We start from the raw sequence: 24,166 nt of genomic DNA, 5'->3' as shown, positions 1-24,166 counted from the left end.
TCTTCCCATTTTATATTTACTCACTATTCCAAATTTTTTTTTAACCATTCACCATTGAGCAAATTTTATGTAAACAGAAGTCAACCTACCTTTTAATGAGAAAGTTACTGTAGTCATCAAGTATAGGGGCATGGGTATGTAAGAGGATGATATTGTAACCTACGAGTGCAATCAGCATGATCATCATTTTCAATTCATAGTTTATCCGTAGGAAAACAGAACAGGATATCAAGCCCAGAATGCAGCTGTAAATGAAGTACTGGAACATGGGGGAAAAGCAAGAAACTTAATTAGTATCTGATCTGAGAAATCAGAAGAACAAACCCAATCCTATCACCATCATCATACTGTCAACTTCCAAACCTCTTGTAGCTAACATGTAACTCACATCAAAGATGAATGCAAAACAGGTATCTCAGTTAATAACATTTATCCCTCAATCTCCAGAGACTAGTTCAGATCTGGGCTAACCTGAATGGAGGTTCTTCTAGTGTTACAACTAAATGATGCCTGACCTAAAGACTGTGGAAATGTTGGCATTTCAAAGATTCCTTAAAGAGTTTTGATCTGCTTCAGAATGGTTCCTTTGTAATTGAAATGGAAAATACTCCAAGTTAGGAACCATGAGATACATTGCTACATCCAGAAAACTTGTTCTGATACCAAATGCAACTTGAAAACCAGGTAAACTGTTGGTTTTTTGTCTGTTTTGGATGGGAGCCAGTCATTTCACTGGTATAGGGAAATCCCTCTATGTGTCTAGTGATTGGCAACTCTTTGGTTTCTTCTAGTCTTAGAGATTACCTAGGATACTGGGAATAAAGCAACTTACATAGAGTCACACAGACCATATGTATCAAAGGAAGGACTAGAACCCAGATCCTTTCTGAGTCCAGGGAATGGTACTCTAAGCACTGTTCCACAGGGTCTCTCTACTTGGATATTCTTAGTCTTACATTATATTTTACGAGGCAATTAAAGATATTTAAAAAAATAACATCTTTGAACAAAGTATTTCTAAATATTTGGTGGCAAGTAGTATTGAACTTGCCTTATATGGCAATACTCAATTAAACAAATATTTATGAAGCACCTACTATACAACACACTGGTCTAGGCATTGGGGATATAAAGACAGAATTGAAACAGTCTGCTGTGATGTTTCTTATACTCTACTAGGGTTATACAGTATGCAATGTAAGTAAATGAGTATGGTAAGAGGAAAACTGATGGAAGGAGAGAAGACTCTCAACTGGGGTGATCAGGGAAGGTTTCATGGAGAAGGTACTTCTCAACTGATTATTTGTAATGCTATATATACCATTGCCTATCCCATTTACCAATACAGTAAAGAGTTAACTTTTTCTCTTATAGTGTTTTAAAATGGTACAGTGAAGTCTTAATGGATTCTGTCAAATTACTTATAATTCTTTAATAAAATATGTATTTGAAACACTTTAAGTATAATTACTATACTTAATTACTAAGTGATTCTTTTAGATTAGTTTTGATTTTACTACTGATTGAAAAAAAGAAATAAATCTAATTTTGTTGAACCTATTCCATCAATTCCAAAAATATTACCTGGGCGGGGGCAGCTAGGTGATGCAATGGATAAAGCACCAGCCCTGGATTCAGAAGGACCTGAGTTCAAATCCAGCCTCAAACACTTGATACTTACTAGCTGTGTGACCCTGGGCAAGTCACTTAACACTCATTGCCCCACCAAAAAAAATATGACCTGGGTTCTTAAAAAAAAAACACTACAATGACAACAACTACATACCAAGCCAATTTATTTTCACTAAGGAAGATGCTGAAGAGAAGCAGTCCAGAGTGGAGGAGAGAAAGCTGCCCTTGGACTAAGGAAGACTTGGTTTCAAGTCTTAGCTGGGCCCTAACTACAGCAAGACAACCCTTCTACTATTCCATAAACTGATTCTCAATTTCACCTTCTATTCTCTCCAAAGCAATACTTCCCCCCTATTTCTTTATTGAGGGAGGTCCTTATCTAAGACTTTAGAGAAAAATCTTAGTTATACACATCTTTCCTAACAGTTTGTCTCCATCATTAACCTTCCTTTTTCTCTGATATTCAAATTGTCTGGTTCTGGTGGGACACAACTTATTATCCACTTGTACCAAAACTAGACAAAGACAAGGAACATTTTTTTTTATCAGTAGGAACATTTGTGAGTTTTTTTTGGGGGGGGAGTGACTAAATTCTAAAAGCTAAAAACTCCATGAGCAAGGGTTCCTTTGGCTTGATAGGGTAAGATCTTCTGTCATATCATTATCCATGGTCTGGCTAGTCTATGCAAAACCTACTGTTCTGTACAAAGTGAAAAAAGACTAGTTCCGGAGGAAAATTCAATGCTAATGAAAAATTTCAACACTAAAATAGTAAACATGAAATTATAGATATCTAAAATATTTATTACACAATACAACCTTTAGGCATGAAAATAGGCTTCCTTTTCTCTAATTCTTGAATTCCCCTTCTTCACTTGTGTCCTATCCTTTATTGTAACTATATAACAAAGATATTAAACAATAAATCTTTCTTATCCATGGTTCCTTATATTGATTTCACAAAAGGAATTATTTGGTATATTAGGGAGAATACTCATTTAACACCATGTGTCTCAGTTTTTAGTTGAGACAAGTCAGATTGAATACTCCCAGATCACACCCTCTTCCTCAGTACAAAATTTCTTAAAGATAAGTGGAACTGCCTTTAAGAAAATAAATATACGTCACTCCAAATTGAATTGAAAATGGAGAGGAAGAACTGGGATAGCTTAAACCAAAGCTCTTTTCCAACTTTCCTAGGAGTAACTAACCCTTATCATTCTACACTACAAAGAGTATAATCAATGTCCATAAAATTTTCTGGGCATACAAAAAAGTGGCAGGAAAGATTCAGCTCTTGAAAAGGAGTGGCAAGATGGTATCCACACACCTTATGTTTGTACAGTTCTGCATTACATTATAAAGAAAGCATGTGAATGGAGCTGACCTTTTGAAAAGTTAGAACAGGTGGCCAATTATTGGGAAGTGTGAATTGGAGGATGCCAGGAATGTCCCTGTTTAAAAAAAAAAGTCTCACCTGTTATGAGGTGACAAAAGCTTTTCCAATATAGAGATCCATTTTGGATGATTTTTGAAGGCTATTTTACTTATAAAAAATTAAGGTTAGCTCTAACCCTAATTCACTCATTTTGTAAATAAGGTAATGAAGACCCAGTGATGTTAAAGAACTTGCCCAAATTCTTAACAATTAAGGCTATCCAAAAGTGGAAATGGGTTAACTGAGGAGGTAGTAGATTCTCCTTCATGGGAGGTTTCCAAGCAACATCAGACAATTTGTCTACTATGTTGTACAGAAAAATCTTCTTATATTCAATTGATATAGGCTATGGTAGATTGCCTTTGATCTATCTTTTGCTCTGAAATTTTAGGATTTTGCCCTATTCATAGTAAATAACACAATATTTTCCCCATAATAAAGGCTTATAACTTTTAGCAACACTGGCTTCCTCTGCCTACTTCATGAAAATCCCAAAGTGGCTACAACAGATTGGAACAACCTATGAGGCCCCATTTTGGATGATGGTTCTATTAAGTGATTATTTTTTTTTTTGCATAACTTTTAAGACAGAGTAATTTTGAACTTTGATTTCCACATTTCCTCAGGGCTCTGCCTCTGCTTTCCATCACTCCCTACAACTTGTGCCTCTAATGATTTGATTTCATTTAAAATGAGGTCATAGAAGAATATAGAATTTCTTTAAGTAATAGCAATTATGTTCTGTTAAATTTCATCTAAAATATTAGCTGGACTAATTTTGAAATGCCCATTGCCAGTCAAGCTGCCTTCTCTTTTTAAAGTTGATTCCAACATAGGCATATTTTCATTATAATGTAGGGTTAGAAACTAAGTATAAGTTTTCTCTTTGCTATGGCTATATAGGCATGCTGCTGATGCTTTTAAAGACATAGATTTTTTTTTCAGTGACAGAAATTAGATAATACAGATCAGGTAACCATTTCTCTAAAGAATAGGGTCAAAGTGTCCTTCATGTACAGCACTGCTCAATCTTTAAAATTTTTTTTTTTTTGGCAAGGCAATGCGGGGTTAAGTGATTTGCCCAGGGTCACACAGCTAGTAAGTGTCAAGTGTCTAAGGCTGGATTTGAACTCAAGTACTCCTGAATTCAGTGCCAGTGCTTTGTCCACTGCTCCACCTAGTTGCCCCCTAAATTTTTTTTTTTAATCTTGATCAGGGTATCAGAGTTGTACCTTATCCTGACTTCAGGTTTACCTCCAGTGTTGATAATATAGCATTTTATCATCAAATGCAACATCACATACTTTAACAAACATTTATTGAAATATTATCCTGTGCAAAATACCAGGCTAAATGTTGGATTACCATACATGATCTTATCTTTGTATTATCATCAAGATGGCCTCTATGGGCCCCATACTTTTCTTTTTTTTTTTTTTTTTTGTTGGGCAAGGAGGGTTAAGTGACTTGCCCAGGGTCACACAGCTAGTAAGTGTCAAGTGTATGAGGCAGGATTTGAACTCAAGTACTCCTGAATCCAGGGCCAGTGCTTTATCCACTATACCACCTAGCTGCCCCTGGGCCTCATACTTTTCATTAAAAAAATGAATAGGCTCATCCCCACTTCTCCAAACCAAATGTTTGATAAAGATGATCAAAGCATTGTAGAACCTCAGAGGCTATCTAGCCTAGCTTCCTTACTTTATGGAGGAATATGAGGACTAGGAAGATTCAGTTATTTTCCCAAGGTAACAAAGGTGACATTCTTATGCTTATGCATAAGAAGTAGAATTTACACATTAAATCACAAAGACGTAATTTCAGCTACAGATAAAATGATGACAACTCACATATTTACATAGTGCCTTAAGGTTTGCAAAGCATTTCAGTCTCAACTAGAAGCAGCTAAATGGTACAGTATGTAGGAAGCTGAGCCTGGAGTCAGGAAGACCCAAGTTCAAATACAGCCTCACACACTAACTAGCTGTGTGATCTTAGGCAAGTAACTTAACCTTTATTTGCCTCAGTTTCTACAGCTGGGGATAATAACAGCACCTACCTCCCAGGGTTGTTGTGAGGATCAAATGAGATGATATTTGTAAATGGCTTAGGACACAGTAGATGCTTAATAAATGCTTGTTTCTTTTCTTCAACTATTCTGTGAGGTATGTCATACAAGTATAACATTATCTAATTTTTAGAGCTGAGAAAACTGAGCTCAGATACCAAGTGGCTTATGATCCCATAAATAGTAAATACTGAAGCCAGGACTTGAGCCCTGGTTTCTACCTCTAAGTTGTAGGTTCTTTCTACTATGTAGTTTCCTACAATGGATTTGTGCATGTTGTTGTTTATCCTTCATTCTTGAAAAGTCATGACATCAGGTGATGCCATTACTTGCACTGAACTGGATTTAAGAGAGAGAGAGCTTGTGCAAGGTCACCAACCTCACTCTTTCCTCCAGAACTATCTGGATCCAGTGGCAAGATATGCATCAGGATGACAGGAGATGGCACCGGATGTTTAAGGCAGTTGGGTTTAAGTAACTTGCCTAGGGTCACATAGCTAGTAAGTGTCTGAGGAGATTTGAATTCAGGTCCTCCCAACTTCAGGGCCTGTGTTTTATCCACTGCACCACCTAGTGTATATTCAATTCAACAATGTTCATAAGTGCCTTCTATGTGAATGTCACCATGTTAGGCACTGGGAAACAAAATTAAAACATAGTCCTTGCCCTTCAGATTCTATAGAGGGATGTGATAATGACATGGATAAGGAAATGCACTATAATTTGAAGATGGAGTAGTATGAACCAGGGGCATCCAGAAAAGATTACTATGAAAGAGAGGCTCTGACTCAAGCCTTGAAGGAAGCTGTTATTCTGAGAGGTAGGGATGATGAGGAACTAATTTGGTTCAGGCAGGCAAGCCATCTAGTACAAAGGTAGAGAGGTGAGAGACTAGAGAAAGAAAAGAGCAGTGGTCAGGATAGAGTCTCAAGGAACAACTAGAGTTAAAGGGTGGGACATTTATATTGATTCAGCAAAGAAGAATGAAAAGAAATTGCTAGACAGGCAGGAGAGTCAAGAGAGAATTTATATCACAAAAACCACAATGTGAGTGTTTAAAACAGATAAATGGGGGAGAGAGGAGATAGGCTGCAGAGGGTCAGGTGAGAATCAAACCAGGGTTTTCTGTATGATCTAGTAAATGGTCTGTACTTAAAAGGAAGTGTTTAATATCTCTTTTTTTTTGTATAAACCATTTCCAGGGGGAAAGTGTTTAGCAAACGATTTATGCTTATTCTCTTCAGTACCCTAAAAGTCTATAGCTATGAATCATAGAGCACCCTGATTTCAGAAGAATCAAAGCTACAGGTGAATCAAAGGTCAATGGAGACATGCTTAATATGTTTAAGTGGGCTTCAGCTCATCAAGGCTATTTACAATTGGAAAAGGAGGTTGGACTAGCTACTGAGGTTGGACTCTACTGAATCATAACAAATGGACAGCTCAAGTATCACATTGATAATCATGGAATATCCCTACTCCTCCCTTTCTCTCAAAAAACAACAAAAAAAAAAGGAAAAAAAGAGGAAGGGCTTCAGCACATTGATTTTGTCTTTTCTGGAAGATTCATAGAAAGAAATGTATTCGTGTAAAAAGGGTTTACCTCAATGAGATCATGCATTCTTTAACATTTGAAGGACCTCTTCAATTAAGAGGCTATGATAGCAAGTGCTAAAATTGAAACACAGAGTGTTCAAGTTGCTGGTTAAAATGAACCAACTGGCAAAGAATTATTGAGGATATGTGTATTAGTGTCTAGAACTGGGAGCTGGGAGGAATACTAAAAAGATATAAGATATGGTCCCTACTGTCAAGGAGGTTATATGCTAAGTTGGCAAATAGGACTGCCACATAGAACAACTGGAAAATCAACTAATGAATAATGATGGGTGATATTTTTATTCTGCTTTAAGGCTAGCAAAATGCTTCACATCCATGGAAAAGAATGCTAGGTTTGGTGCCTAGGGATCTGAATTCAAATCTCAGCTCTTCTACTTTATTACCTGTGTGACCTTAGATAAGCCTCTTCACCTTTATTGCTTCAGTTTATTAATCTGCAAAATGGAGGAGTTGGACTGAATGATCCTTTTTTGGCTCTGAATCTACACAACTATGAGGAAGGCACTGAATGTTTTATTATCCCCGTTACATATGAAGAAACTAAGGCTCAGAGAGGTCAGTGCCTTGCCCACAATCACACAGCTAATGTTAGAGATAACAGGTGAAGTCAAATCTCTTCTGACTTCAAGTCCAGAATTTTCTCCACTGTACCAAGTTACCTCTCATGAACAACACTAAGAAGTATTTTAGAACTAAATGCTGAATCATACAGAAGCAGAAACAATTGACAGAAGCAACTGTTCGGGAAAGAGGAAGAAGAAATAAGAGTTCACCTTTTTTTGTGTGTGTGGGGGGCCATGAGGGTTGAGAGACTTGCCCAGGGTCACATAGCTAGTAAGTGTCAAGTGTCTGAGGCTGGATTTGAACTCAAGTCCTCCTGAATCCAGGACTGGTGCTCTATCCTCTGTGCTACCTAGCTGCCCCAAAGTGCTTATTTTTTTTTTTTTTTAACAAAATAATGACTCTGGTCGCAGAATGACTGTGGTCTAAGTAAGGTCCTTATCCTCATGTTAAAGATGTCTGAGATATTGTGATTTGCCCATTATTCAGCCACAACTGAAAACCAAGGCTTCTGATTTAAACACAAAGTTATTAGCTTTCATGAAATAGCATTAAGCTGGTCCTTTTACATTATGCATTTGTAAATGTGACTTTATACAGATTTCTATATGTTTGTAAATGTAACTTTAATAGATTTCACTTGAAAGATACTTCCTTGATGAGGTTACCATTTTAAAAAGGTATGAGCCATTGCCTGTTTGAGTTCAAAAGATAATTGAGAGACTATAAACCAAGAAAGTCTGATACCTATACATAATCTTTTGTGACATTTATTTCCTCTTAAGCTAAAATCATATTCTCACTATAGCTTCAATACCACTTAGAAGTACATGGATACAACCTCATGTGTGTAGAGGGCAGCATAATACAATATAAAAAGAAGCAAAATTTACTTACCGGCAGGAAAAAAAACTTTTGTGTATTCTGAGGATTATGGTCAGTTGAGTCAGGGAAACTTGAATTTGATTTGTTGAAATGTGAGTGGAGCATTATCTCTGCTTCATTCAGGAAAAACTGTGAGGGGAAAACAATTTTTACAGTGTACTATTAGTCTAAGCTAGTTTAGGAAAGGGAACTCAGGAGGGTGAATTCATTGATTACTCATTGCTTCCTTTGTGGTAAAGGGAAAAATTGAATTCTTTTGTTGACAGATGTGTGCCTTTTTGTTTTAAATACACTAACTGCTTTCTAGTCGGAACTTTCTGAAGTTTTCTTTTGTAATGAAAGATGAATGATTGTTTAGCTAAGCATCTAATCACTATTCTAAAACAATGAAGTTAATATTAAGGACACTAGCAATTTTGTAAGCGTGGGGGTATTTCTTAGCCAAATATTTGTTTAAAAACGCAAAATATCAGGGCTGATGCTATTTGATATTGGGTTTCCTTTTTTTCCCTCATTTTTAAGAGTGATTAAGTAGAAAATCAAATCATAATGAAAAAGATCAGAGCTTTTGCAAAGTATCTTATAGAACTTCCATTGATTTTATTTCAGACCCTGATTTAAATGAGTCCATCAGCATTTATAAATCTATGATAAAATACCTTAAATTAATGAGAAAAATGACAAATTATTTTAATCACATGTGGCTTAGTATCACTGCCACCAATATTATATTCCATTTGCACTACTTTATAGATGAGGAATTCTCCTAGACACATGGAATGAGGAGAATGTAGACCATTACATTAAAAATACAAAAATTCTGAGAAAGATTTATCCTTTAGAATAATAGAAAGCCAGAAATGTCCAATGTAATATGATCCTGAGGAAATGAGGATAATTGGTCCCTGTCATGGTCATTTGCTATACCCTGAATAAAAGTGATAATCTATCTGGAAGCCAGAGTGTATAACCAATTGCTATTTTAAAGAGAGAAAGTGAAGCTGAGAAGGTCTGTGCTTCTGTCTAAGGACAAAACCAGTTACTGATCTATAGTGTCACTGTCACCAACTGGTCAGGTTTAAACCTTCCTAAAGTCTTGATGCTCATTTTCTCTTCCTCAAATATTTTACTTTTACTGCTTATTCTAGAAAGAATTTCCTGTTATGTAGCCAAATCTTATGCTATTAGGATTGAAAATCAAAAGCTTTTCTATCTTCTCATTTACTCTGTTACCTTGCTTGGCTCTCATGGTAGAGGTCCCTTAAAATATTTAAATATTAGCCACTTTAGGTTTTTGGTTATCAGCTAGAAAGAAAATGTGGTTATTTAGTATATTTGGGATAATGCACTGAGATTTTGAATAGAGTACTTTCAGGCGTCACATCACTTAATGAAATTCAGGAAAATGCTAATTTAAAAAAATCAAAGAAGCTTGAGAGTTTTATTGATCTGCTGCTGCAGAATTGATCAAAACCATTACCATCCCTATTTGACTGCTACTGTGGGAACCATGAGGGGGTAAAACAAAACCCTAAAATCAGATGGGAAGGAATGGAGAAATTTCTTGGCAAAAATTACGAATTCAATATTTTATAAATACAGCTTCTGGGGAAGCAGAATATAACCATTTGCATAATAATATATCAAGGACTGACAAGTTAAAGGAAACTGCTTTACTCTGGGGATTTATAAAAGTAGACATTCTAGATATTAAAAGCATAGCATTAAATTCTTAATCATATCACCATGTGAAAGGGAAGATGCCAAAAAAATGATTGAGGCTCTAAGTTGTTCCTTTTTTTTCCCTCCTGAAGAGCAATATGCAGGAATATGGTACTTTTTAAATTGTTTGGTTTTTTTTTCTTGCTGGAGCTTATTATAACAAATGGAACACAATTTATAAAACGTAATATGAGTTGCAACTTTAGAAATTCTGGAGTCTGCTCTAATTTTCTAGTCTCAGATCACATCTTCTGCCTCCTTACAACACTTTATGCCCTTCAAACTGGAGGAGAATCTGCATCCCAAGAACTCCTTAGGATCTACTTCCTTGCTGTTCCTCAAACAAGATACTCCATGTCTCAAATCTAGGCATTTTGGTGTCTGTCCCTCATGCTTAGGATTCTCTCCTCCCTAATCTCTGCCTCCTATTTTCTTCAAGTACTAGCTAAAGAGACTGCCTCTTTAGGAGGCCTTCCTGATTCCTCTTAATATTAATGCCTTCTTTCTGTTGATTGTCTCCAATTTATCCTGGATATATTTTGTTTGTATATCATTGTTAGTATATGGCTTCCCCCCTTAGATTGTGAGATTCTTGGAAGTAGGGACTGTCATGTGCTTTCATTTGTATCCCTAGGGGCACATATTAGGTGCTTAATACATTCTTGTTGAATAGCTAATATGGAAATAATGTTTTGAATGACTTCACATATATAATTGATATCCTATTGCTTACTTACTCAATGAGTGGGAGAGAATTTAGAACTCAAAAACTTTTAAATGAATGTTAAACATAAATTAGTTAATTAACAAAAAAAGATGTTTTTGTTGACTTGACTTCATTTTGGCCTCCAGGCTTGCATTCACATTAATCTCTCTGCTAGGAACATCCTTTATACCCCTCTTGACTTGATCTTTTACCACCAATTATTTAAAGTACAATTGAAATGCCAAATATTCTTGGAAGCCATTTCTCATCTCCCCTAGTCAGTAATAATTTCTTCCTCCTAGTATGATTTCACCTAATACATTTACATGTGACATGTGTGCATATGTTTAGATTAACTCCCTTTACATGTGTTCTACCTGAAGTGGTTACCCCTCATTCTGGTTTGACTAGTTATCGCTTTCATTCTTATATTCTTATATGTGTGAATGTTTTTTATTGATTAATAAATGTACAACTACTTTCTTATTAATTAATGTTAGCTCTGAACCATGATCTCAATTTGTTAAATATCATTTATTTACTAAAGTAGAGGGAAAACGTTTCCCCATAATCAGTTAATAACTTCTTTGTATCAAAGTCCCTGAATATCATATACTTAAATAAACATCAGTGTTATTGGTTCATTAACCAAGTAACAAATAATATAAAAGACATAAATAATTATTTACAATATTTTATCACAGATTACAGGCAGAGTAACATCTCACCATCACTTCAATTCTTCTCTTCATTTTTGGAACACAGTTCTACCACTCAGTTCTCACAAGATACCAAATAAAGTCTCTTCTCAAAACCCCTCTTAATTATTCACAATATAAAGGTTGGACAAAACCTTGTCTTACCTCTTATCAGCCTGACAAGAAGTCTCTTCATAGATGAAAAATAAAACTAAATTTCTTTACAAATAATAATTAAAGCTTGTTAAGGGCTAAAATTCTAGCTAGTCTGTCTAAAATATCTAATGAGTGGTCGCCAATAAATTATAAGCTTTAGCAAGAGTTAGACTTTTAAGCATTTATTAAGGAGAATAAGAATTTGGTAAAGAGAGAGAAAAAGGCCTAGATTCCTATCTATTAAAGGGAGAGCACATTTCTAGCTCCCTTCTCCACCAGTGTCCTCAGGAAAGAGCCCCAGAGTCAGCCCCAGTCTCTTCCTTCCTCCTCCCACTAGTCTGCGTCACTTCCTCCCCGCCAAAGAAAAGACTCCTGGTCTTGCCCTCAAAGACCTTCGCTTCATGGGCAGAACTCTTCTACAGTAAGTATCCAGCAGGTGGCGTCATTCCAATCAGAAACAAAATGTTTCCTTGACGGAACAGTAAAAACAATATAATAACTATTGCTAACTAATAATATGTGAACAACAATATAGAAAAGGAAGAGAGGAAAGTTTTGTCCAGAGGGGCGATTTTTTTTTTTTGTCCTCATGAACCGACGCTTTGACATTAGTCTTGCAAAGGGAGGGCCTCTGCAGAGAATACATGTTACAGATGGTGTATATTATAACAGAAAGAGAAAAAAACAACAAAAACAACAAATCAAAACTGTTCATTTAAAGTCTCTGAAAATCTTTTCTCAGATGTCCTCTAGGTGTAGTCGTGGAATGGAAGTCTTTTCAGGGGTTGATGTGTGGATGCTGGTAATCAGCCAGGAAATTTCCTACAAAATTGAGCTTAACACAACTTTAAAATAGCTTTGTCAGTAATCAAATCAAACAATGAAAGTTCTCAGAAACATATATAAGGGAATTCAGAATCTTGGTTGTTACACATGAAACATATAATAAAACAAAAATTGAAACATTCTTTAAAATTATAATATTACTATAGTCCCCCCTTATGGAGGGTAATTGAGAAGACAATTGCTGCAATATTAATTAATAAAAATAATTTTTATCTTTGTTTCATCACTTTTTGCATCATCTGCCTAATTATCCTCATGCCATTATGAGAAATTAGAAAATCTAATATAATTGGTAACAGGTGTCAAGGCCAAATTCAACACTGTTATTTATCATGACACCTGAGATAATTATGGGGGTTACCATAAAAGAACAGAGAAATGATGGGATATGAGCATTCCCACACTTGAGCAATATGTACTGCTCATACAGTATGCCAGGCTTAAAATAGGTGGATGGAATATATGTCCATGCCACCGAACATATTGGAGGAAACTGAGTCAGACTTAATCGGATGCATGGAATTGAGATGTCCATGGCATCAGGCATATAGGAGGGAGCATAGAAGCCAGGTGTAGAAGTGAGATGGGTGGGATCAATACTTCCAGCCATCTGTACAATATTGTGGGGAAAAATAAAATAAAATATTAAACCAAGAGAATCCAACCTCAACATTAGTCAAAAGCCGTTCCCTCGGCCATACCTTGACTTCATGCATGTCTCCCCTCATGTGACAGTTCAGTGTCTGCTCTTGCATGTATTCCTCTTGTGATTGGATGGCACCTTGGCCAACTGGCATCTGATAACTCAGAATAAAGGCAATTAATGTCTTAAATGATAAGTTCCCATAATCCAAGTCTCATATGGATTTAAAAATTGAGGATAATAAATGATTGCAAAAAATGTGAATACATCTTGACTCAGAATATAATATATAATTATGCAACAATTTCAAATACCTTTTTTTTTACTTAGCATACAATTACTTTTTTGAAAAATCTGAACATATTTAAATACAAGTTAAAGCACAACACAATCTCAAAGACAACTTTTACAAATGTTCCCCTCTTTTTTTTTTTTTTTTGGAATATGCTTATCAAAAATAATACTTCTAGAATCAATTTACACTTGCCATGGCAAACAATTTGCTAGGGAAATGCTTTAAAGAGTTTGATCAAATAATCAGTTGAGAAAAAATAACAAAAACAAATAACTCAGAATATGGGAGCACAATACTCCTAGAATTAACATTGTATTATGAAATCAAAACCATGTTTCAAAATTAGATAGATGAATGAATAGAAGAAGATACACGTGGAACAATAAAAGACAATGAAATTCAAACTAAGGAAATCTAAATGAATATGAACTTAATATCAATAAGAGTATTATAAAATATAAACTTGATCACATGACTAAAAAGCTTTTACAAATATTCTCCTTGTTTTAAAAACTAAGTATAAGACACAATCTCAAAAGCATGAAAATCTCTATGAAAATAAACCCATACCATTAATTTCAAAATGTATATATAATAGCATAGAAATCCTATGTAACCTCTGAACTGACATTATTACTCTGAGTGAATTCAGAACACTTTTGATTCCAATATCTAAAATCCCCAATACTCATATCAATACCTTGCTGCTTACTTCTACATTTCTGTAAAATATGTACCCTTCCATGGCAAAAGAAGCAGAGTCTTGAACTATGGTGATGATTGTCATTCTTATTCAGCTTAAGTTTTTCTTCTTTAACCCCTCTATATTGTCTGTCAGTCTTTTCACCATACAAATGCTTTATAAGATTACTAATTAAAGACAAAAGCAGGTTAGCAAAATTATGAACAAAACAAGCATATCTGGAATTTAAAGGGCTTTCTAAGGTTGTCTCAGAAGCACAGCCAGGCTGGGGAAGGGCTGAGCCTGAAGCTGCAAATGTAGTTAGAGAAAGTTGAGCATGTGCATCAGTTCTCTGGACTTCCCAGGCAGGGGAAGCAATGGGCTTGGCCATGGGAGGAGTAGAGGGTGGGATCTGGAGAGGAGGGGAGGGACCAGAGCAATTTGAATCAGACTTGATTTTGAACTCAGGCCTGGATTCCTCTTCCCCCACTTTGCCTCCAGGTGCTAGGGGATTAAAAGCTTCTAGAGGGTGGGTCATTGCCTCCAGGCATGCAAAATTAGAGCAACAATTACTGTTAGAACAGGGAAAAGCTGCGGGAATCTCTACAGGTTTCTCTGAAAAAGCATGGTTGGGAGAGGGAGAGATATTTCCTTGTGTGAGTAAGTTGCTGGCTCTTTTAACAAAAATAAAAAGAAAAATAGAAAATCCACAAAAACAAAGCATTAACATGATCTTATCTCCCATTTGTTTGGTTAAACAGACTAAAATAAAAAATAGGATAATTAGGGAGTTTAAAAGGTCCATTCGAAAAAATTTAAAGGAAAACACAGCCAGTACACCAGTACTTAGCAGTTTAAAGGGTAGGGGAAATTTCTTACCCAACCGGAAGATCAGAAGTGAGGTTCAGCTTTCCTCTTCGTGGTCAGCCATCTGTTAAGGGCTAAAATTCTAGCTAGTCTGTCTAAAATATCTAATGAGTGGTCGCCAATAAATTATAAGCTTTAGCAAGAGTTAGACTTTTAAGCATTTATTAAGGAGAATAAGAATTTGGTAAAGAGAGAGAAAAAGGCCTAGATTCCTATCTATTAAAGGGAGAGCACATTTCTAGCTCCCTTCTCCGCCAGCGTCCTCAGGAAAGAGCCCCAGAGTCAGCCCCAGTCTCTTCCTTCCTCCTCCCACTAGTCTGCGTCACTTCCTCCCCGCCAAAGAAAAGACTCCTGGTCTTGCCCTCAAAGACCTTCGCTTCATGGGCAGAACTCTTCTACAGTAAGTATCCAGCAGGTGGCGTCATTCCAATCGTTACAAGCTCTTTCTATTTTCACACACTCCTCACCAATCAAAACTCATACTTTCCCCTCTGACTAGTTAGGGAATGTTTGTTCAACTCTCATTCATTCTACAAGATTTCTTTTTTTTAAAAAAAATTAATTAATTAATTTACTTACTTACTTAACTTACAGTGAGGCAATTGGGGTTAAGTGACTTGCCCAGGGTCACACAGCTAGTAAGTGTTAAGTGTCTGAGGCCAAATTTGAACTCAGGTACTCCTGAATCCAGGGCTAGTGCTCTATCCACTATACTACCTAGCTGCCTCTACAAGATTCCTTTTAAAGAAGACTAACCTTTTAAAGGCCTTTAAAAGAAACTAATAATGTTAATCTCTGCTGGAGAAGCCATGGAAGCTAGTGCTACATATATAAATTTAACTCATATTAAAGTTATTTATGTTTTTGTTCTATTCCCATTGTTGAACTAAAAACTCCAAGAAAAAAAGGGATTTTTTAAATCTAAAATTTGAAACTCATGTAGTCTCTTGCATAGTATTCTGCACACAAATGTTTTTTTGAATGATTGACTACTTAATTGAACTTTTGCTATAATTTAAAATCTTGTGGTCTTATTTTGCCTACTGGCAAACTGGTCAGTACTGTCATTCCAATTGTAGCATGGATTGAGTAGAGATCACCTGATCAACTAGGTCTCCTAATCCACTTGATTAAATTAAAAGGCATGGATCTTTGGAAGAAAGGAGAATTTTCTGTTGAACTAGACATATCCAGTAGCTCTGATTTGGCGAATTCTATAGCACTTTGGGATGATATGGGAACTCTCCATTGGTCCATGTGTTGCTGTGACTATGAGGCTGTGTTGAAGATGATTGGTGACTGAGTCAGGGGAATCTTCTCCCTTTGATGGTCTATAAGAGAGGTGGAGACAACTCCATTCTTTTTTCTTTGGGGCTTGGCTATTTTGAATTTCCTACATGGGGAAGTATCACTTTCTTCACTTCCCCCAGAGGAAATGTCAGGTGTTAACATAGGCAACAGGCCTATGTACTTGCCTAAGTGACTCTGAGTTCTTAGCCACTTTCTGCTTCCCATTTTCTTTCATGAATACAGGCCAAAGCCCAGTGATCTTAGGAAATGAATCTCATTAAGGCTCCTCTAACCCTTGTCTCATTCTCTTTTAGAAATGTTCTGAAGTCATATATTTTCAGTGTCTGCCTTAAATTCTTGCTCTTACCTGAGTAGAAAACTTCCTAGACACTTAATTTATTCTGAAGAAACAATGCCTTGAATGGAAAATTCATTTCTTCCTTCATATTTTATGGTCTAATCAGTTCCTAAAGGAGCAAGGCCTAATCAGCCCAGGAGGGAATCCTCCCTGAAAGTGATTAGAGTAGTATCTTTAGTAAGAACAAAAGGCCCTTTGCTTAATCCAATTAAGAATATCCCACCTTTCTCCCCTACAGTTCAGAAAGAATGTATTTAGGAAAATGATTCTTTTGGAAGTGTCCAGAGTTGCTATTAGAGTATTGTTCTCTTTGATGATTCAAACCCTGTAGTCTAAATTCTGTACCCTCATTAAATCTTGTCTACCAAAGTTTGTTCTTTTTCTTGAACTTTATAAACTATAAAATGAAGATGGCTTGCATCTAGATTTCCAAAAGCAGTATGAATCTCTGTCCCTTTGGATCTTTCTAGGCAGATATACTTTGAATTTAATTAAGAAGTTTATTTCTGATAGGCTTTATGGTTAAAAAATAGCCTGCCTAAGACTAAGTTTTTCTTTTATATCAGTTAGGGAAGTAATCTCAGGATTTTGAGAATTTGGGAGTTCTGCTGTCTGGTTTCCAAGTTGCCTAGTAGATTTGGAACGTGCACATTTCTCAGAGAAAGAAGGTCTGAAGTAAATGGGAAATATTTGTTCAGCAGTCCTCTAAAATTGCCTTTGCCTTTTGGGAAATATAATAAGTGTAATGGCTTATCATTTTGTTTTATTCTGTATTAATCTACTGATCAAACCCCTAGAGCATAATAATATTTTGTCACATTCTTAGAGCCAATTTTTAAGAAATGATCTGGTATTCTTTCTTCTATTACAGTTAAACCACCATCCATTTTCTCCCCTCATTCTTTTAATTATTTCCCTTCTTAGTATCCTATGGTTTTCCACATCCCTTAAAAAATGCAGAGACCAAAACATCACATGACATTTTAATAAGAGTTCAAATTATAGAATTGCTTTTAAGATTTTGTATGTCATATTTAATACAACATGGTATCATGCTTTTTAAAAGAACTGTACAAAATTGATGATTTACATTCAATATCTGGTTTATTTCTTCCTAGGCTGTCATTGTTCCAAAAGTCCAGATAGATTGTTGTTATTGCTGCTTCCTTGCCTAATTACTGTATATCACAGAAAGAAATTAAATTGTTCCTGCAGTTTGTTCTTCACAAGGGTATGCTAACTGCTATCCTATAATTTTCTTTTTTTAGGTAGTTGTGAACTGATTGTTTAAAACTTTGTTCTTGTACCTAATAAAAGCTTTGATTAAACTATAGGAGGATTCTCAAAAGAATTTTTGGGAGCAGAATGAAAAATATGATGCAAAATGACATTATTAAATATGTCAAGAAAAAGGAGTGGTAGTATTCTTAACACTCTTCAAGTCAATGAAATGAAAATATCATGGCATTTTTCTTTGGAGACAAATTCCAAAACAAACTGTAGGTCATCAATTCCACATATCTTGTGAAGACCTGAAAGTAGCTATATGTCATTTTCCAAAAGTAAGATAATTTTCCTTACTAGTATTCTCCTTTCTCCTTCCAAATACCTTGCTTGAAAAAATCTACTAAGTGACCTGCAGTAGAAGAACTATTGGTCCATTTTTTAAGAAAACAATCATTATATTAGTGATTACTAAGAATTACTCAAGAGAGATAAAGTTCTCAAATGCAAATCTATTCATCTAGAAAATTCTTCTCAAAGGAAGTAGAGACTTTCAGAAAGACAATAAAGTAGGAGAGCATTTACTACTCTTATTATAATTCCCGGTAGTCCAGGAAGGTAGGTTCTGGAAGCTAGTCCCTTCCCATACATCACCTTACTTTTGCCTAGATTAGCTCAGGACTTCTTTTCCTCCATGGGCTCATTGCCCTTTCTTCCTTGACACTGTTTCACTTTTCCTGTTCTCCCACATGTGTAGTCTTTGCCCATTAGAATGTAAGCTCCTTGTATATTGAGATTTGCTTGCCTTTATTTTTATTTTCATTGCTCAGTCCAGTGTTTGGCACATAGTAAAAACTTAATAAATGATCTATATGTCTATGTAAACCAAATAACTTTTTCTCAGTCTTCATCTTTTTTTTCTTCATTTGTTATACTCTCTAGCTTTTGACACTGTTGATCAGCTCCTTATCCTAGAATCTCTCTTCTTCCCTGGTTTTCAGAACAGTATTCTCCTGGCTTATCTACTGCACCTTTTAAGGCTTCTTTACTGAATACTTTTTGTTTTTTTTGCAGGGCAATGAGGGTTAAGTGACTTGCCCAGGGTCACACAGCTAGTAAGTGTGAAGTGTCTGAAGCTAGATTTTGAACTCAGGTCCTCCTGAATCCAGGGCCGGTGCTTTATCCACTTCACCAACTAGTTTCCCCCTGAATACTTTTTAAGGTCCCTCTTGCTAACTGTGGGTGCTCCCTAAGGTTCTGTCCTGGTTCCTATTTTTTTCTTTGCATGTCCTTTCTCTTGGTGACCTCACCAACTTCATTGGGTTGAATTATCATCCTGATGCAGATAACACCAACATTTATATATTTAACTGTAATCTCTTTTCTGAACTTGTCCTCTATTATCAATTACCATCTGTCTGCTGCACACTTCATGGGTATCTTAAACATTTTCTTTTTTTTCTTAAAATTTTCAAAACAAAATTCAGTTTTTCCCCTAGATTTCCCATCATCCCAAATTCCCTATTTCTTTTCAGGGTACCACCATCCTTCTAGTCATTCAGGTTTTCAGCCTTTGAGTCATTCTTAACTCTTTCTTCTTTTGTACACTATCCTATACCCAACCAGATATGAATCCTTATTGACTCTACCATTGTTCTTGTTTTCATACTTATTTTCTTTCTAGTTATGATTTCACCATCTTAAGCTCAGGCCCAATCATTCTATATTTCAGCCACATTAGCTTATTAATTGTTTCTTGGACTTGGCATTGCACTAGTCATTTGCAATGACCATAACTTCATAGAGCATATATCTGTGCCTTCATATTCCTGATATCTATTTCCTTCTCACTTTTGACTCTTAGAATCCTTGGCCTTCCTTCAAGAATCAGCCCATATGCCAATCTTTATAGAAAACCTTTCCTGATCTCCCACATTTTTAGTGCACCCTCCCTCTTCAGATGATTTTATATTTACTTACCTGGTACATGGTATATCCCTCAGCAGGATGTAGGTTTGTTTGATGTAGGAACTGTTTTCTTTGTAGCTCTAGCATCCAGCATAGTGCTTTGCATATAATAAATGTTTATGGAATTGAATTGAGTCAGGTACAAATGATTTTAAACTCTACCCTCAAATTTTCTGTTTTAATGAGATCCACATTTTGTAAGGGACACCTGGTAAGTGATGATGGCAAATGGGTACTTATAGTACACTGAGCTATAGATGACATAGTTGTTTCTACCCTCTAACAAAATATATCTCAAAATTTCAGGCAATTTGAAAAACTGAAACCTATTCTTAGCAAAGGATAGCAATGGAATAACACTGATTTACAAGTCTCTGTCTCTGTATCTCCCCTCCCATTTCCTCCAATCTCCCCCCCTCTCCTCCCCTCCCCTCTCCTCCCCTCTCCTCCCCTCCCCTCTCCTCCCCTCCCCTCTCCTCTCCTCCCTTCTCTTCTCCTCTCCTCTCCTCTCCTCTCCTCTCCTCTCCTCTCCTCTCCTCTCCTCTCCTCTCCTCTCCTCTCCTCTCCTCTCCTCTCCTCTCCTCTCCTCTCCTCTCCTCTCCTCTCCTCTCCTCTCTTCTATCTCCTTCCCTCTCCCTCTCCCTCTCCCTCTCCCTCTCCCTCTCCCTCTCCCTCTCCATCTCCCATCTCCCTCTCCATCTCCCTCTCTGTCTCCCTCTCTTTGTTGTTCACTGGATATCAGATAGGAGGGAGTTATCAAGCTAGATATAGTTCTTGTTTTATTTTATTGTTTTGTTTTGTTTTGTTTTTTTAGTGAGGCAGTTGGGGTTAAGTGACTTTCCCAGGGTCACACAGCTAGTAAGTGTTAAGTGTCTGAGGTCGGATTTGAACTCAGGTCCTCCTGACTCCAGGGCCAGTGCTCTATCCACTGTGCCACCTAACTGCCCTAGATATGGTTCTTAATGTTGATTTTCTATCATTTTAGGATCCAAAAAGTTTGACTTACTATCACTTCAATTCAATTGCTTTATTAAACACCTACTATGTTCAAGACACTGTGCTAGATGCTAAGGACCCTACTAAAAACAAAACAGTCTCTGCCCTCCAAGGGTTTGTACTAAATGTACGAGGATCATACACTGATACAAGTATCATTAATTCCACGGCACAGACTAGATCTTTTGCTACACCTTTGGGAAAAGTGTCAGTTCTTGAGGGGCTGTGATCTCTTTCTAGCCTTCCATGAACAGAAAAAAATAAATCATGCAACTTAAGCTTGTCTCTTGCCTCATAACTGTTATAGACAGCATTAGAAGTGAATTCAGTAAATAAAACCACTTGTTTTTATTTATTTCTCTAAAGATAATTTTTAATGCATCTTTGCAAAAGGACTTTCTACCTCATTTACCAAGCAATAGATTGCTTTGTGAGGAAGTAAAATTGCAGCATTCCTATTATTATACAATGTGCATTTTCCTCCAAATTTTCCTTTGTACTGTACAAAAGGCCTAGCTCTGACCTGAATGCTGATTTTATCAAGGATTTATAAACACTGATTTAGTTACCTGTCATTCATTCCTTCTCCAACCTGCACATATTTAGTTAGAAAAATTAGTCTTTTTGTTCTCTAAATAGAATCTCTTGTTTCTTTTTTTCTTTTTCTTAAAACTAGTTAATGGATACTGGTTATATAAGAGGCAAAAAGACTCTTATAAAAATAACCTTTAAAAAAATCATATGCTTCTTCTTTACATGATAATACCCTATAAAGTATTGTGTCAAATCCTTGTTTGTTTTTTATTCTCATTTCATGTTTTCATATTGTCCGGCTTAGAATGCAAACTTTAAAGTAAAAATCTGTTTTACTTGCTGTATATAACACTTCAGCACTGTTGCTTACACAAATAGACAATGTATTTAATGATTTGTTTACAGAAGAATTACAGAAATTGCTTCCTTGTTAGTGGGATGAATTAAAGATGCTTGCTCTTTGTAAGGAAATTATGTCAAATCTTGACAGCATATTAAAAAGCAGAGACATTACCTGGCTGACAAAGGTCTATATGAGCAAAACTATGGTTTGCAGTGTGTAGAATGTTGGGCCTGGAGTCAAGAAGACTCATTTTTCTGAGTTCAAATCTGGCCTTAGACGCTTAATAGCTGTGTGACTCTGGGCATGTCATTTAACCCTCTTAGCCTTAGTTTTCTCATCTGTAAAATGAGCTGGAGAAAGAAATAGTAAGCCACTCCATTATCTTCCCCAAGAAAATCCCAAATGGGGTCACAAAGAATTAGACACATCTGAAAACAACTGAATAACAATAGCAAAAACATGGTTTTTCCAGTAGCAATGTATGGCTTTGAGAATCAGACTATGAGGAAAGCTAGGTGCTACAGAATTGAGCTCCTTGAACAACAAGGAGATCAAATCAGTCAATAATTAAAAGAAATGAACTTTGACTATTCATTGAAAGGACAAATACTGAAGTTGAATCTCAAATACTTTGGCCGCATAATGAGAAGACAGGACTCCCTGGAAAAGATCCTGATGTTGGGAAAGATTGAAGGCATGTGTTCAGTGATCATTTTAATAATGAATCCTAATGCTTTGCATTTGAACTCTTAACCTCCCTCCTATACAACTTATTCTGAATTACTATATTTCTGCTGAAGCTACTACCTTACTTTAAAAAATGCTTTATTCATTCATCCATTCATCCCAGTAACCAAAATCCATAATTTTGGAGTCATTGTTGACTCTTCATTCTTCCCTCTTCCTCCCCCCAATCAGTTACTATATCTTGACCATTCTACCTCTATAACATTTCTCTTTTATATGTGCCTTAATTCTACTAGGTTACTCTCTTAGTTCAGGTGCTCTTGTGATAAAAGTAAACCCTCAATACATACTTATGTGAGAAAGGATTCCTATAAGCAGACTATTCTAAAAATTAAATGGTATACCTTATCCCTAATGTCTAGGTTACTTGATTTTACTAAATGGTGTATTTAGGTAGATAACTGTAACTTTTCCAGGGACCAGAAAATACGGACAATCCACTAGTCTTCAAATTGGTATCCTTGCCCCCAAATTCTTCCCTCTCCAATCTATCACCCATAAAGCTGCTAGATTGATATTTCTGAAGAAGAATTCTAGCCATTTTACTCTACTGTTCAAGCAATTTCAATGGCTTCCCATTGCCTGTGGTATCAAATATAAACTCCTCTCTATTTGGCTTTTAGAGCCTTTCATAGTCTGTCCGCAATTTAGCCGTGCAGGATGACCTCAGATTATTTCCTCTCACACTCTCTGAATTTCTGCCAAAATGTCTTACTTGATGCCCCTGGTACATAATATTTTATTTCTGGCTTCCATACCTTAGCAGAGGTTGTTCTCCATGACAGCAATGCATTCTCTCCTCAGCTCCACTTCTAAGAATCGATAACTTCCTTCAAAGCTTGGCTCAAGTACAACCTCCTACATGAAATTCTTCTTGATCTCCCCTAGTTGTTGGTGCTCTTGATTTTAAAAATACTTTGCATTTATTTTGTATTGACTTATCTGTGAACATGTTGTTTCCCCTAGCAGAATTAAGTGCCTTCAAGCAGGGACCACTTAATTTTTGTCTTTGTATTTCCAGTGCCTAGTACAGTATCTTGTATGTATTTAAAAAAATTAAAACTAGTTAACTGAACAAATGTATAAATTGCTTGCCCTGGGAAATGAGACACCCCTAAAATATCCCCAAAGTGGATTCTTTGAGCCTTAACACATTAAGATGTATCTTCCTCTCCTTCTGCTTCTCCTCAGCTTTCTGTCCTCTATTTTTCCTCATTTTCCCTATTCCTGTCCTAGTACCTTGGTAACCCAGATCCTTAATTCCATACAAATAGCCTCAACTTAAACACTGTAATGATTGGAATGATGCCACCTACTGGAGACTTGCTGTGGGAAAGCTCCACCATGAGGAAAATGCCTCAGAGGCATTGTGGCTTTTCCTTGACATTTGCTCATGGGTGCTGACTATCAAGGCTACCAGCCAATCAACTTGAGGAGCCTCCTATGGTCTGGGAGGAGACAGGAAGGAGGAAAGGGAGCCTGCACAGAGAGCGCTGGGGCTTTTTGGCTTCCTTGACTTGATGGTGGTGGCGGCAGAGGACTTCACAGGAAATTTGAGGAAAGATAGGAATGCCAGGCTGTTAGAATTCTGTTCTCAATCTTTTTCTTTCTATTTTCCAATAAACCCTTAAAAACCTAAACTCGTTTTATCAGTGATTTTTAGTCAGTTTCCCCCAAAACTGGGGGAACAGATTACAATCCACATTTAGAATCTTAAATTACACAACAATAATTTAATTTGTGACAAAGACAACCCCAAATATACAAAACTATATGAAAAGGGATTTTTAGGAAGCACGATATACTAAACATTAAATTGTATACCTTATCCCTAGTATTTAAGTTTCTCCCATAGAGTAAGTTAGAAATTTGGAGCACGATCATAAC

The 24,166-nt window shown here is 36.2% G+C and overlaps 1 protein-coding gene across 2 annotated transcripts in view; it reads right to left on the bottom strand.

The window, feature by feature from the left end:
- ADCY2 (adenylate cyclase 2) overlaps positions 1-24,166 on the bottom strand; it is a 544,207-nt gene that overhangs the window by 51,491 nt on the left and 468,550 nt on the right. For both annotated transcript variants that reach the window (XM_043977444.1, XM_043977445.1), the window contains 2 exons: positions 8,217-8,333; positions 90-259 (listed from right to left, as the gene is read on the bottom strand). In XM_043977444.1, coding sequence (XP_043833379.1) covers positions 90-259; positions 8,217-8,333 — 287 coding nt within the window. The remainder of the gene's footprint in view (positions 1-89; positions 260-8,216; positions 8,334-24,166) is intronic.

Source organism: Dromiciops gliroides, chromosome 1, assembly GCF_019393635.1.
Source record: "Dromiciops gliroides isolate mDroGli1 chromosome 1, mDroGli1.pri, whole genome shotgun sequence".
NCBI lineage: Eukaryota > Metazoa > Chordata > Mammalia > Microbiotheria > Microbiotheriidae > Dromiciops > Dromiciops gliroides.
The sequence above is the reverse complement of the archived record's forward strand: the minus strand, read 5'-3'. Positions and strand labels throughout refer to the sequence as shown.